Source organism: Bombus affinis, chromosome 8 (genome assembly GCF_024516045.1).
Source record: "Bombus affinis isolate iyBomAffi1 chromosome 8, iyBomAffi1.2, whole genome shotgun sequence".
NCBI lineage: Eukaryota > Metazoa > Arthropoda > Insecta > Hymenoptera > Apidae > Bombus > Bombus affinis.
In genome coordinates this window covers 14336477-14351918 of record NC_066351.1, presented here as the reverse complement: position 1 = coordinate 14351918, position 15442 = coordinate 14336477, and the positions used below count along the sequence as shown (strand labels likewise).

Below are 15442 nucleotides of genomic sequence, written 5' to 3'. Positions count from 1 at the left end.
TGGATTTTGGCAAAATTAAGGAAAACGCTTATTCTTTATTTTGTTTTTGATTAATTACGAACGAATTTCGTGTACTTAGGCACAACACATTTATTCGCAATAATGTTTACTGTATCTTTTAGAATCATGTCGGGACTAAGGTACGGTTAAATGTCACACGTATGCGGCAACATCTTTTAAAGGATTATTCCTTAACGCATAGAAAGTATAAAAGAGAATAGTTTCATTTATCGGTCAAAGAGAGAATAGAGGGCTAAACGTGCAAACATCGGATTGAATTCAAACTACACATTAACCGAAGATCACTTCGTTAAATCAACCATCCTCTTCTGTCGTATTAGGTTGAGCCGCGTATTATGGTCGGATGGTACAAAGCAAATTCGAAGCCCAGCTTAGAGCAAATACTAACTATATTGACGTTTTCACGAGGAATGCGTCCTTTCTAAATATTTCTGTACACAAACGCTTTGTTTTGACACCCTCAGAAAGGAACGTCTTTTATGGACGATATACCCGAAGGGGATGACAATGTTAACTCGAAACTCGTTCCACATTTTCATACAAAAGAAAATACAAATTTTCCTTGTAATTATCGTTATGCAACAATGTAATTTTCTTTAATGGATAAACAGGCGCTTGTTTTGTCCAATGTTGTTTCTCAGTCTTTGTTCATCGTAGCCAAGTCAAAACGATGAGTCATTTCGACAGATTAAATCTGCGGATGACAAGAGTCAGCCTATGTATTATGTTGTATTACCATTGCCAGTCACGGAGCGACGCATTGGGCTTTTCTTTTCGATGACCCGAAAGTGATCCATTCTTCGACGCGTACGCATATCTATTCGATCGCAGAGGACTTCGATTCACCTTCGTTCGCGTTAGCGCTGTGTCTCGTAAACATTGTGTCACATCGAACACGAAAGAATGAAAGAAACCCTTTCAATTCATGGATGAATGCGATATTTCATGTACTACATTGTACTGTATTTTATATGGTAATTTATAATATCGCAGTCGTTGCCGCTCCTCTTCATCCTCCTCGTCTTTTTGCCCGTTCCTCGGCAGCAGCGATTCCAGAAGTCGCTGAAATTCTTTCCTTAGGTACGTCATGTAACGCAAACGAAACAAAGTATGTAATATCTAGCATATTTGGAAGAAGTACGATTATTTTTCTTCATCGACGTCCATTAGGCTCGAGCTATTTCTTGATCATCTACCGTTTAAAAGTACGAGCATGATCGACAACGAGATACGATACTTGGACTACTCAGAAGGAAGTATCGATGTTACTTACTTTGATATACTAATTGAGACTTTATAAGGCACGTTATTGCCGTCAAATGGAGGAAATGAAAATTCAAAGGAAAGATTCAGGTTCTGCACTGGAAAGCAAAGACCGATCGATTAACGCGACGAGATTATAAGCAAGCGAATTCAGAACAGTTTGTTATGAAACGACAGCGATCTGTGGCACGTTAGCTCCAACCTCAATGGCGGTTACAGGTTACCTAGGGCTTCCTGCGGAAATGGCCAATATACTCCTCCGACCTCCAACTCACTCAGTCACTCGCTCACTCGGATCACTCCTGTTTGGTGTACCCCGTACCCATATGATCGCCCTGTCGCTCGACACGTACTCGTTACGGGTCATCATCGTGATCTATGCGCCTACAACAAATGTTACATCCTTAATCTGTCCTAGCCTGCTAATCCTACGCTCGTGCTCAACGAGAAAGTTGACATTATTCTGCAACTGTAGATACAGACCTCGTTACTTCGCCACGCGATTAGAACCAATTTAGCTCGATCAAGAGCAAAACATTGTCTCGATGATCCGAAGGTTGCGATAAAATTGGTAAACGATAATACAAAATCGAAGGATTAAAAGGATGAAATTACAAAATAATTTCACGTAATCTCCAGTCGTGTCTGTTTCTTTTTAAATGAGTTGATAAATTATAATTCTGAAAACTAGAAACAGCAGATGTAAATCTTGAAACAAATAATATTTTAATTTATTAACAAACTTTATTAACAAAGTGATTACAGAAAACCATGTTTCCCGATGTGTATCAAGTGCGACCTAATTCACGTGCTCGTGGTCCATCGTTTGTTTTACATGCAACATGATTATCGTACAAAAGGAGAAGCTTCTTGAAAGATGTCTAGACGACTAGCTCGATGCTTACCCTGCTTTACACGATACGGCAACAATTCGGCTCTATTAGACCAATAAAGTGTATCAAAGAGGAGGAATGCGCCCCGCGTCAATCGTACATGTAGTGTCGGTTTGTCTGTCCGTGCTTTGATATACGGGGTGCGGGTGCACGGATAATTTAGATTCTACCCGGCCATACGTTAGAAGAACGGGCCAGAAAAAGACAGCTACGAAAAGGACGAAAATTTTTGGTGTTGTACGAGAAATAAAAAGACGATCTTCCATGTAGCAATAAAAATATTTTTAAATTTTCTTGAGAAAATCTCTTTACATATGCATGGAGTGAAAATAAAAAATTATTGTACGCCTAATTGTTATATTTCGTACTTCAAATTTCATATTTTTAAAAAGAAAGCAAAAGATGAGAGTTCATCGTGGTTTGTAGTTTTTTTTTATATATTCACTGGTGTTTAATTCGTCATTTATTAGGAAAAAGATATTTAACGATCAGAACGTGCTGATAATAAAATATAGAATAAAAAATTCTTAGAAAATATTTTGTCCGTGTTATGCTGACCCCTGATATGTGTATATTATTGAATATCTATATAAAGTTACTTCAGATTGCTGCCAATTTACACGTAGTTTACATACAAAAGAAAGAAATTTTTACGATTAAAGTAATAATTCGTAATTAATATAAAACATGCAAACATCTACGGAACAAAGTTCGATGTAACCAATCCCATGTGGCCTCCAATGCTTCCTAAAGATAATTGTTATCTTTATCGGAAATTAATTGCGATTCAATACTTCTGTAACACGTGATCGAAAGTAACACCTATATTTCTAGTACTCATTCGCTTGTTTCCCCGCTGTTTCAATTATACGCGATACTTATTTACAATATAATATTCGAAAACTTATCGTAATTTGATAACGTATATTTTTATCGTGACAGGCTAATATTAACGACCCTATTTATATATACATTTATTTTATCTTACGCATTTTGTTGTTCTTTGAAAATTTTGTTTTGCGAGTGCCTATGCTACTTATCGATGCTTCGTGTGTTACTTAGCTTTTTTATTGGAAAATTCTTTACTCCAATTTTGTGTGTACATACATGGAGTTTGTAATTACTACCAACATAGAATAAATAATACATAGATAGTATCTCATATCTCAGCTTACCAGAAGAGGGCACCACCTCTTAACCTCCAGCTTCGATTTAGATGTTTATAACGCATACTTATATATATGTATATGTATATTTTACAGGAAACTATATTTAACTTATATTTGTCAATAAACTTTTATACTGAATATAATATATAAAATACACTATGATTATTTATTCGTTAAATTTGTAACTAAAATGGAGGTTCGTATTATATTAAGAATCTTCATGTAAACCTGTCGTATGTCATGAAAATTTATATGGCAATTCAAGATGGAGGACGGTGAAAATAAAGCGGACGTTGGGCTGGATAAAGAGAAAAAGTCGTACGCAGGAATACCGGAGGCCGAATTTGTAGTAAGTATATTATTCTAACAAAAGATTTACATACTATATTGTTATGAAATTGATACCGATATGTAAATTCCGTGTATTTATATTATATTGTATTACGAAGAATATTTTTACAAAGAAGTAATCCTCATGGCTATTAATCATTTTTATGAAATTCTATGAAATAAATTCTATGAAATTTTCATAAAAAAAAAAACAGTAATAAATATTTTTTAATCTCTCTATTTGTTAAATGAATCTTTGCTTATTTGCGTAAATTATAAAAATACATGGGATATACACACTTTCTCGGTACGCTAACCGTATATGGTCACAAAAGAGACACGATGTTTGAACTCGAAAAATACACGTATTTTTATTTCATGTAAAATATTTTAAACGTAGGACGATGTCGACGCTTTTATGGCAAGACCTGAAAATGAATCTGCAGACAAAGTATTGCAGATGTTGGATGAGAGCCATGGGAAATATAAATTTATGGAATATAATTTATTCAATAAAAGGAGACGTCTGAAAGCTCAGATTCCAGATCTAGAGCGATCGTTAGAAATGATTAAAAAATTGCAGCAAGAGAAGAACAAGAGCAAAGAATTAGAGACACAATTTTTACTATCGGAACAAGTTTATGCAAAGGCTGTTATTCCTCCTACTGATAAAGTGTGCTTGTGGTTAGGAGCTAATGTTATGTTAGAATATACTTTAGACGACGCTCAAGAAATGTTGACAAAAAATATTGAAGCAGCGAAGAGAAATCTAGGTTATGTTGAACATGATTTAGATTTTGTAAGAGATCAATTTACTACAACAGAAGTTAATATGGCACGCATTTATAATTGGGAAGTAAAACGCAGGCAAGCTGCTAAACCAACATGAAGGCTGTCTTTTTTTAATAAATTCAATTTGCACACAACAAATGCCTAAAACTCAAAGGGTAATTATACAGATGAAATAAATATCGAACGAATTCACATGTGTTATTATTTATTATATATATATTTATTGTTTACTTTTTAATAATATATAATAGTCTTAATTCTCTTTTTTCTTTCCTTTTTTTTAAAGGTTATTTACATTGTCAAAAGTAAAGAACCTGGGAATAAAAAGTACCGTTGGAAACTGTCAATGGAATAAAGGACTCAAATACTACACATTTAGGTTTTAAGCTAGATACACCAATATTTATGTATATTGTCACAAATACATCTGAATTCTAACTTAATAATGTTGTTTTGTGTACTTACAGAAAGATCTATTACCATATTTATTATATTAAACTTAATTAAGTTTATATTTTAATACTTTTGCAACAAAATATACAACTTTTATAAAAAAACAAAATAATACATTATGTTTATTATTTGAAATATCACATAAATCAAAATTTAATTTGAACATTACTTTCTAATTTATCATCCTGCTTGTATACTTTGATTATGAACTATGTTCTATGTAACCACGTTTAATTTGGTTAAAAAAGAAATATAAAAAGTATCATTATATACCTTTATGAACATGATTAAGAAATAGACTTATGACTAATGGAATTTGCAAGAGTCAAACTTAATTTATCTTATGTTTTAAATTGTCTTAGAAAGTGATTCTCTAAATCTATTTTAAGGCACATAGTCAGTCTGACTTTCTTGTAAAAGTCAGTGTCCAGCACGGACTAATATTCTATTATTGTCTAAAACTTTGTGGTTAAATTATTCTGCTCCTTCATCTGCTTCATATTTCACCAATTTTGCCTTTAACTCTGTGATCTTGGCTTTAGCTTCTTCCAGTTCTTTCTTTAATGTTTGTACTTCAATGTCAACTTCCGTGATACCTCCTAAATTTTGACGAATGTATCTACGATACAATTCAGGAAATATATTGCACATCAAACATACAAGTAGCTACTGGTTTTTTCATGACATAAACCTATTCAACCACTCATATATTAAAAGGATACTCTAAAGCATCATCAGGTTTTTCTGGTTCTTCGTATAAAGACACAAGCACCTTTGTAAGAGCATCCATGACGCCTGCTCTTTCCAGATATTTTCTGAATTCCTCTCTTTTAGAATCAGGTGGCTGAAATAAATATTTTAAAAACAATGAATATTAAAATTTATATCATATTCGTAAGTTCAAGTATACACGCGATAATCAAACAATTTGAATCAATAGCACTGCAAAAACATCGAGCCGCCATCACTATTAAAGAAGTCGTATAGAATTAGTATTACCTTGAAATTCGACATTTTTATTACCGACTTATCTTTATTCAAGTACTTTACGATACCCTGCAACTATTATTTATTAAACAGTTTAAGGATATTCCAACAACACATGCTTAACAAACCACGCGACACCTCGATGAATTAAACCGTTATGACACTCGCTCAGAACAAATGCCATATGATATATGTACACGATTTTCAAAACAACGTATATTCGAAACAATTTTTAATTAAAAAAAAAATGGCCATTTACCATTGTGATAAGTGAATGTAGCGTGTAGTGCCAGTGAAAATGATCGTATTCTTTTATTTTGTTTCACTAGAATACAATTTACGAAACTAGTGTACTTTCGATAGTAAAGTTCGAATGTTAGTGTAGTTTATTTCGATCGATGTCACCCCAGTCAAAGAAGTATCCCGCATGGACCCGTATCCGATATCATTTAAAAAATTTTTACCTCAAGATAAAATTTAAATAATCATAAAATAAAGTATCAGACAATATATAATAAAGAATTATAAATGCGATCAGTGCAACCGTTTGATTAATGTAAATTTTATTTTGAAATATGTTAGATTCGTTAACTAGAAATTTAGTCGAAATATAGTATAATGAGAGATATTGTACTTATACGTGTATCGTGTATATACTATATCGAAGCATTGAACATTCAAAATGGCGAGATAATGTTTGCACCGTAATTTTCGCGTCACTTTTTAAACAAAGGATTTAATAAAAAGGAATTTAACATAATTTTTAAAAGTCTTGTTGTAATGTTTCTTGGAAAAAGAGAAACTTTTTCACGGGTAGTGCTGACTGGTGCTATAGGTATCTGTTCGTTCATTGGTGATCAAGGTTTAAAACATGGAAAGACTGCTGCGACACGCGCGATTTTTGACAATGTCACTCACGCAATTGTCGGTGGGCTTACTTGGGCAGTTATCTTAAATTTGTCAAAGAAGTCTCTTGCCCAAAATTTTTCGAGTATTTTTTGGAGCTTTTGTTTGTCGTCTTTTATTGATGTGGATCATTTTATCGCAGCATGCAGTTGGAAGTTAAGTGTAAGCAACATCATAACCTTTTGTAATTTGTGACAATGACGTTTGAGATTTAAATTTTGTTATTTCTTTTCACAGGATGCTACACATTTAGAAAAACGACCATTCTTTCATTGCACCACTCTTCCTATAACAATATGGATCATGCTAAGTTTCTACGCAAGTGTATTTAATTATCCAAAGCTCAGCTACTATTCATGGATAATATTGGCAAGTTTTTTAAGCCATCATATAAGAGATGGTACAAGAAGAGGCTTATGGTTTTGTCCTATTGGTTCTACGCGACCCATTCCATATTATCTATACTTAAGTATGAGTATGATGCTTCCTCATGTGCTGCAATGGTTAATGGTATCATCTGTGCATGAATCTAAGTCTCTGGATAATGAAACATTAATTGATATTGTATAGATATTATAAAATAGTTGACTAACTGTATGTATGTATATATAAATGGACGTGTAATCTCATTTTTATATTGATAATATGTACATATATTTTTTTAATACGTTATATATTCTTCAATTGCATTCATTAGAAATAAATATTTGTAAAAATTAAAAAAAAAATAACAATCAGTGTAGATATGAAAATATCTTGATTACCTAATTAAAAAGAATGAAAATAAAAATTATTTTTAAAAACATGATCTTTTTGTATCATAACAAAGGATTGTTCAAACAATTCAACCTAATTTAGAAATCAATAGGAAAATAATTTTCATAGTTATCGTTAAATGTTGAAGATGAAACATAAAATACCAAAACAGGAAAATCTTATATATAATAACACATTAACGACCGCTGACGTATTACTATTTCTTCTTATGGTTACTGCAAGCTTAAGAAAATCAATTCCCATGATTCTGAAAAAAGGAAATTTCCTGTAATTATTTCAATTAATAGTAATGAATAATATAATGTATGATGTTTAAAAGGGAACTTCAAATTCTTATGTTTATCTTTAAAAACTTGTAGCATTTTATCGTGAGATCGGTGAAGTTGTCGGTTGCAAATGTGTTAGAAAGGGTTAGTTGCGTCCATAATGTTTACATAATTGTTTCCACAGACAGGTGTATTCAGTAAACGATCATTGTTCACGTATGCCGTTCTTTTGTGTTACGTGTCTCGAGAGGTAGATCGACGTTTGATTGCGATGTAAAAATTGAACGATACCCACGTAAATACGTGCGTGCTGTAATACGTAGGGACTTGAGAGGAAGACGCGGAAGACACGGATGCCCTTGCAAAGTCAGCCGCGCGCACACGTGTGTACACGTACACCTTCCGTAGGCTGGAGGGGTTTATCAGCATTCAGCATTGCTTTGCTGGCTCTGTTACACACTTTACTTCACTCTCGTATTCGTTCGCGATCGTATATTAGTGTTTATTTACCTAGCTACATACCTTTTCTCTATCGAGCAACGATAGAGTTTTGCGTCGGCGTTGAGAGAAGTCCGTGGCTTAGTGAAACAATCCATCTTGTAATTGAAAGTTTCAACTGTGTTATTATCCTGCTATCTCTTCCATGTTTTCACCATGACGCCGTCCGATTTTTACCACGAGAAATTCATTCTTCGTTTTGAACATGCTTTTCGTGAACAATTATGGCTCGTTAGCTGTGTTTCGCGAAAAAATAATCGGTGACATTGAGTTTTGCCTTCTCTACTGTGTTGTAGCCCCTTGTACATAATATTTTTAAATATCTTGTACGAACAGCAAAGGATTTCGCCGAAAGAGAATTTTACAATACCACCAGATTTTCGCAGATATCGCATCGATCACGATAACGCGTTGATATCGTATATCTTGATTGTGTGTGCGTCAGTTCAGTATTGTCTCCAGGCAGATCCCGTGTCACTTTTACTCCGTTTATAATATATTTACCATGGTAAGTACACGTAATTCTACTTTCCCTATGGATTATTTCTATAATAATCCTAAGGTCAGAATGTCACGGGCTCTACCCAAAAATCGTGTCTCAGCTAATATGTACAAACCGTGCGACATAGTTTCATTTTAATACAAGTATACATATATATCAAGGTTACCGCTCGTCTTACAATTACAATGATTAGAAGACTGCTCATTTACCGACTCATTCCTAGTAATTGTTCCGTGATTAATTATCGTTTCGATGGAACTATAAAACACTGTTTAATATGACTTTGTGTTCATAGATAGCTAATTAAATTAAACAATCATTGTTCCTTATCACCCATGCATTAACGCTCCGTGAAATTTCACATGAAACAAGGCTAATCACGGACTTGTAATAAAGCTTGTTTTGTAATACTAATTACAACCACTCGAGCGGTTCCCTATTAGAGATGCAACTATGTATTTTCAAGGTTGAACTGGCGCAAGAAGAATCACTGGAATTATGCGATGAAAGTGATTCACTGCGAACATTTACAATTCTACTGTATTCAGCGTAGAATAATACCATTCGGTGACAGCATATGCATCACTTCATTCATGCCGCCTCGAACGTTTCATATGGCGGAACGTATCCGCGATTCATAAACTTCCTGTTTGCATCCAATATGTTTATCAAGTTTTATGGCGTCTTGACATCTGACGCGTTAAACGCAGGTTGCGAAATAACGCCTCGAGGAAGTGCAAAGCAACCGTGCGTGACAAAGATTCTTTCACATTCTTGCATTCTCACTATGTCCATCTTTGTTACGCCCTCGCTCTATTGGCACATTTCGAGCCGCGAGAATCTTTCACGCAAAGAGGAATTCGTTATACGTTCGGTCGATCGTTCATTCGGTTGGCTATTGCTTTAAGAAATTTTCCCCTTAAAACAAACTATCATATTACTAGATAAACTACTAAAAGCGATACTTCGGAATTTTTTAAAATAGATACCGCTGACGAAATGATGAAATTTCTTATCAGTACAGGTCTAAAGTTAGATGTTCGATTTTCCAGGAAACCGATGACTTGTTGCTGTATCTTGCTATAGCAGCCGGTATTGTTGGCGGTGCTCTGTTGCTGCTCTTCGTTTTAGTGTTCGTACTGTTTGTCAAAGTGAATCGATTATCGAAAGATGGGTGAGTACTTTCTTGCGAAAGGTAGCACTTTCTTTCTCTTCGTTGGTGTGTGCAAAATCCATTCCCGATTTCTGCTTTTAATTTTTTGTATTTAAACGCTGTCGAGCTTTGCTTAAATGGAAAAAAGAAAAAAAGAACTGAATTAAATGTACAGTAGGCTTTGCTTGTTGAATAATATAAATTAAATGTATTTTAATTGAACGGGTTTTCTGATTGAACTCGATGGATATTTAGTGACATAGCCAACGTTTCGTTTTTTTGGGACGGGCCACGTTCTCGACGAACTAGGAATCCGAATAAATCATGTAAGATTTACGCAAGATTCTAAACGTTCAAATATGATTGGCGAATCGCGGTTTTACGGAGACGTGCGAGCGAAAAGAAATATTAATTCGTGACTCAGTAGCGTGATACCGTATCTTTGCTGCGCGCGACACGATTGTTTAGCTTATCTTGGTAAAAGAATGTGAAATGGATACGGGAATTAAAACTTCTTGCACGCGACCAGACTCCTTTTTTTATAATTATTTTCCCGACTTTCTAAAATAGACTTGCTTCTAAATTATATTTGATATATCTCTCGAATAAAATTATAATTACTTTTATATTATCTTTTTTCGCATCCAGCAATATTTATGTTATTAAATTGACAAAAATTGTTCAGGTTCAATCATCCGAACAGACAGAACATGATAGCGGACTATTGTTACACGAATCCTACAATTGTACCAGGAGAATTGCTATCGCGTCGAGGATTTTCGATGTATAGCGGTTCCGAAAACATTGACGATGATTACAGAATGAAGAGGGATCAATCTGGCACTTATCTCGAGGCACGGTCAAAATTTTGACATAAAACCATAAGTATAAACAATTCATCGAGTGCGTGACTTTGGAAACTACAAAAAATGGATTAATTTGGTGTTATTAATTAATTATACTCTTGTATCGAATGTTAAGTACGAATGTCTACGAATGTTAACAGAGGCGTTGTTCTGTTACATTTGAGTTTAATTACCATCTGCCATAAAATTCATTTATGTATATATATATTTAACTATATATAATATCGCTTTTGTTATAAAATGATCAAATTAGAAGTAGAAACGTATTTTTTATGAATAGTTAATGGAAAATAATACGAACGATGTATAAACGTATAGATTTATCTATCAATTTTTTTATCTATAAATGATAATGTCTCGCTAAAAATTCAGCTATCTCGAAATAGTACATTCGATTACCGATAGATTACGCTATACGCATTAGTCACTCAGGGAATTTGCTCACGATGATAAGAATTAAAAATCAGAATAGATGTAAATATAATGTATTGCAATCTATCGCATAATTCAATTTAAATTATTACTAGAATTGTCTACATTTCTCCACTATTTCGCTTTCGTCTTTTTCTTCTTTCAGTCGTTTATTTTTCGTTTCTAGTACGTAGTTATTAGTGATTGAATTCCAAAGATCCTTTACATAAAATAGCGTCTATTATGTTCGTAACGTATAATAATCATAATAAACACTGTTGCGTTCCTTATTTTGTCTATTCATTACCATTTTATATCTGTAATTTTTAATCGAAAGTAATCCAAATCTAACATTGTTCATTTTAATAAGTACATAAAAAGCTATTAAGTGCTTTCCCTTAGCGAATTAATATTTTCGATTGTATGTTTACAAAATCATGGAAAAATATCGCACGTGACTCCATTAAATTCGATTTTATACAAAAAGCATTACATATCTTCCAATTTAGGATCGAATTTCATCAATAAATTATACATTATATTTATCATCCAATCGCACGTAATCCTCTTACCGTGCATTTCCATTAATGTCCACTTAACTCTCGTGCAACGTGTGTGTCCCGGTAATTATTCCCTTGCGATCCGGTATCACCTCAGAAATTGAACACCACTCCGGTATTCCGATCCCTCGAGGCCCACCGATACATACTTACTTCCCACTCGAATCGCGAAAAGAATCGATTAATAAAATCTGTATCGTCAACCAGGGGGCACTATAGTAGTCAGGTTTGACACTTAACAACAGTGACTCATATTGTTGACATCTTAACGTCATATAGAATGAAACAAATGTTTTTACGAGCAGAAAACAAAAGTTTAGAAGAACCAAAAATAAATTATCGAAGGTTCCAGGATGTTTACCATCTAAGCAGAAATTCTACGATTTCTACAGGATACGTCATGAGACGGTCGCAGGTGTATGTTAACTGCGCACATCTACGACTCCATATACGTAAGTGGTTGCATCAGGTAGTTACTTGCGTATCTCTTTTTAGAGCGGAAGTGGAACACCTTCCGACCGATATACGCAACAACGTCGATGTGGGTGGCGATGAGGATGTAGGTTGGGATACAGACGATGCTACGGGGAGTAGGCAATAGCATGGGGATAGGCCGTAATTGGTATAAAATCATCGAGCAAACACATCGGACAAGACAGCCTGAGGGTTGTGGGCGGCGTTACGTGCCGTCGCCTTGGTAACCGTGGGGCGATTCTGCTAAAGCACCCCTTCGCCTTGATTGCGCACAGGCCCAACCGCCCCCGTGTACGTACGCTCTGCTATCTATCTATGTGTGCGTGTGTTTCGCGCGTATACTGCGTGCTTCTATATGTATACGAGTATCCGCGAAAGCGCCATCTGGTCTTACCTACATGCCAGATTTACAAGGCGCGCACACGGTCCGTTTTTCCTTGTATGCGTTACACGCATCTCCTGTCGACTCTGCGTGCATGGAAACTATCCTTAATTGGTGGTATACTACTACAGAGATCAGCTACCATACTTTGGGAAATATTTCACTGCGCGAGTTTCTCCTAAGATATCGTCGAGAATCTGTCGTAATGGTCGCTATAACGAAATTTGGATTATAGTTTCGTTTCTAGAGGGACCTATAATAACGTAGTATGCAGCTTTCTGCAGAGTTAAATCGATGTAGAATTTATTTTCGAAATAATTTCTCGAATTGAACTGTAACTTTATGGTGTTTGTTTAGGGTGGAGATTGAAATAAAGATTATAGCGGAGTATGCTGCTAGAGCTCTCCCCCTTAATAATAAGGGAATATCACACCCTCTCTATTTGGATATACCTATATAAGTGCTTTCACCGGAACACGCAACTTGTCGAGTGTTTAGTTTAACCGCACCCCGTGAATCCGCGTTTATGCTCCTAATCGGACTGGATTATGGTCAGTTTCGTCGTGTCGCTCGTAAACCATGTCACGAGACATATGTTATTGTTCGTGCATTCGATCGCCACGTGCAATATTTTCTTTCGTTTTCCAGCGAAACATAACAAGACTCATTGCACGTGTCGTCGAAAACGTAATCCGTTCGAAATCTGTCGTCAACGCCTATATAATCGATTATTGAATTTTCAATTTCCATTTGCTTCGCACGAACCTAGATTTTTATTCTCTGTCCAATTAAATACGTAATCTTCTTATCTCACCATCTTGTCAGATATCTTGATTTTCTACTATATAAAAAGAAGAAAAGAAAAGAAAAACAAAACGAATATTCTTCGCATCGTATGTCACCTATTTAAAAAATCCTATAAATTATCCTAAGTAGATCCATTAATTTTTCTATCGTTCTAAAAACGATTAGCTACAAAAAAGCCGCTCTCTTCGTTCGGGATAATCCTACAAAAATTTGATCCATCTACTTAAATTACCATCATTTTATTCATTGTTACGTTTCAAACGTTTCCGACACGTCGAACAAGAAACTCCGATTTTCACGATCATGTAGCCGATGTCGATCACACGTCTCTCGATTCTCGTCAAATTAAGGCGCCTTCGACCTTCCTTCCTCTGATCGTCGGCTTAATCGCGGTCAGCGTCGGGACGTCGCCGTCGGGAATGGGTCGCGTCCGCGACGGGTGATCGCGCAATTTCACAGGATCGTGACTGCGTCAGATTCGCTGGCCGAAGAATTTAACGAGGCGCACGCGGCTCGCCCTCCTTCCGTGCGATCGTTGTTCCAATCGTACACGTTCGATAATAGCGACCCTTGTAAACGCGAACACCCTTAATCACTGTGTCCTTGTTACACCAATCTCACGGCTGATGTATATTCATGGACCTGTCCACGCATGTCGAACCAGAATCGTGTAAATGCCACCGATCGCTCACCTGACCTGCTCGAACACCCGATACCATCATTTTCATGCAAGGGTGGATTTCGTGTAACGTACGATGACGTGCAGGTTGTTGATTGATATCTGCGAAGCAATCACTTGGTTACGAGATACATCGATGTTTATAAGTATCACGATACCTACCCGTTACATTCATTGGAAAAGACTGACAAGTTTTACTTTGGTTAATCCTGTTGTTCTTTTCTGATCTACGATCTATGTGACATGCAATGAATGTTACGTTTCGATTGATACGTAGATTCGTAACAAAATAATTAGTATTTAAGAACAGAGAAAAGTATTCGGTTTATATCAAGTATCAACAGATGTTCCGATATGTTTTGTTGGGCAATGTAGATTTAGAGTTGTCGAAAGTTGCGTAAATTGACACTGTGAGATCTCGTCATTGGATTCTTCCAAGTTAATTATAATTTTATTAGAAACGTAATATCTTTAGTTGATTAATTGTTTAATTTGTGACGCTTCGGGCAAAGATAAATTTCTCAATATTTTGCTTGAAATTTTGTATATCCACGGTCCTTACAGAATTGCAGTTTCGAATACGCTTCTCAAAAGAGATTTCTTAATTTCTCCAGTTCTCACAGTGCCAAGTCGACTTTCAAATCGTACGAACACAGTGTGATTCTGTTCTCGAATAGAAAAATTAGTGACTCCTCCCGTGAAACCTGTCTTTTTAGACTCTAATAGCGAAGCCGAGACTGACGGCGATTATAAAGAGGCACGTGCCTCCCTTCATGAGCGACCCCATGCAGGCAAGCACGCGACCACCGAAAGCTAACCCAAGAATCGTACATGGCACAATTAATTTATTGTTCGTGCCGGTGTAGTGACAATCGGGCGAACGTCAGAGAAAAACAGGATCGTTGTTTTCTTCTATTTCATTCGGGGGGATCCGGGAACGGATGCTGCCAGCCGATCCTTCTCCTTTGTCGTGGGATAATCAACGACCTCTTCAGAATGCTGAGTTTTCCTCGATGATATAAATTGTATGATTTCATGAAAAATTGTATAAAATTGTAAAATATTTAACTTTGGTTAAAAAATTCTTCGTACATCTTTTTAAAGACTTTCTTTTATAGTTTCACATTTTTATTGTCGCCGTTTTTACAATTTAATATTAGTTTTCGTCACTCTCTCTTAATATCTTCTTTATTTGTTTTTTTTTAGTAATCTTATAGTGTTATATCGTTGCATTTTGAAAATTGCCATTGTTT

The 15442-nt window shown here is 35.3% G+C and overlaps 4 protein-coding genes and 1 long non-coding RNA gene across 6 annotated transcripts; 3 read left to right on the top strand and 2 right to left on the bottom strand.

Moving 5' to 3' along the window:
* Window positions 1-3527: 3527 nt before the first annotated feature.
* Window positions 3528-4914, top strand: LOC126919137 (prefoldin subunit 3-like). The gene is made up of 3 exons (XM_050727859.1): window positions 3528-3695; window positions 4077-4623; window positions 4755-4914. Exons 1-2 carry the CDS (start codon window positions 3612-3614, stop codon window positions 4563-4565), a joined length of 573 nt encoding a protein of 190 aa, XP_050583816.1. The 5' UTR covers window positions 3528-3611; the 3' UTR covers window positions 4566-4623; window positions 4755-4914.
* Window positions 4849-6328, bottom strand: LOC126919146 (c-Myc-binding protein). Of its 2 annotated transcripts, none has more exons than XM_050727872.1 (3): window positions 6168-6328; window positions 5644-5765; window positions 4849-5540 (listed from the first exon to the last, which is right to left on the bottom strand). In XM_050727872.1, the coding sequence occupies exons 1-3, from the start codon at window positions 6168-6170 to the stop codon at window positions 5396-5398; spliced, it is 270 nt and encodes an 89-aa protein (XP_050583829.1). In that variant the 5' UTR covers window positions 6171-6328; the 3' UTR covers window positions 4849-5395. The 2 variants fall into 2 exon arrangements, with proteins under 2 accessions (XP_050583829.1, XP_050583828.1); XM_050727871.1 differs by lacking the exon at window positions 6168-6328 and adding an exon at window positions 5921-6086.
* Window positions 6329-6552: 224 nt separating this feature from the next.
* On the top strand, window positions 6553-7617 carry LOC126919132 (transmembrane protein 267). Its single transcript, XM_050727852.1, has 2 exons — window positions 6553-6976; window positions 7052-7617. The coding sequence occupies exons 1-2, from the start codon at window positions 6689-6691 to the stop codon at window positions 7382-7384; spliced, it is 621 nt and encodes a 206-aa protein (XP_050583809.1). The 5' UTR covers window positions 6553-6688; the 3' UTR covers window positions 7385-7617.
* Window positions 7618-7898: 281 nt separating this feature from the next.
* Window positions 7899-12002, bottom strand: LOC126919150 (uncharacterized). The gene is made up of 4 exons (XR_007711512.1): window positions 11860-12002; window positions 9847-10142; window positions 8380-9775; window positions 7899-8306 (listed from the first exon to the last, which is right to left on the bottom strand). It is a non-coding gene; the product is annotated as an uncharacterized LOC126919150 (long non-coding RNA).
* LOC126919145 (uncharacterized) lies at window positions 8725-11577 on the top strand. Its single transcript, XM_050727870.1, has 3 exons — window positions 8725-8863; window positions 9910-10031; window positions 10696-11577. Exons 1-3 carry the CDS (start codon window positions 8861-8863, stop codon window positions 10880-10882), a joined length of 312 nt encoding a protein of 103 aa, XP_050583827.1. The 5' UTR covers window positions 8725-8860; the 3' UTR covers window positions 10883-11577.
* Window positions 12003-15442: the final 3440 nt, after the last annotated feature.

Excerpts from the sequence above, each read along its gene's own strand:
- LOC126919137 (XM_050727859.1), top strand. The coding sequence starts at position 3,612 with ATGGAGGACGGTGAAAATAAAGCGGACGTTGGGCTGGATAAAGAGAAA. Across the intron at positions 3,696-4,076 it reads TACCGGAGGCCGAATTTGTA|GACGATGTCGACGCTTTTAT; the intron begins GTAAGTATATTA and ends TTTTAAACGTAG.
- LOC126919146 (XM_050727871.1), bottom strand. Across the intron at positions 5,541-5,643 it reads AAACCTGATGATGCTTTAGA|ATACATTCGTCAAAATTTAG; the intron begins GTATCCTTTTAA and ends ATTGTATCGTAG.
- LOC126919132 (XM_050727852.1), top strand. The coding sequence starts at position 6,689 with ATGTTTCTTGGAAAAAGAGAAACTTTTTCACGGGTAGTGCTGACTGGT. Across the intron at positions 6,977-7,051 it reads CATGCAGTTGGAAGTTAAGT|GATGCTACACATTTAGAAAA; the intron begins GTAAGCAACATC and ends TTCTTTTCACAG.
- LOC126919145 (XM_050727870.1), top strand. Across the intron at positions 10,032-10,695 it reads AATCGATTATCGAAAGATGG|GTTCAATCATCCGAACAGAC; the intron begins GTGAGTACTTTC and ends AAAATTGTTCAG.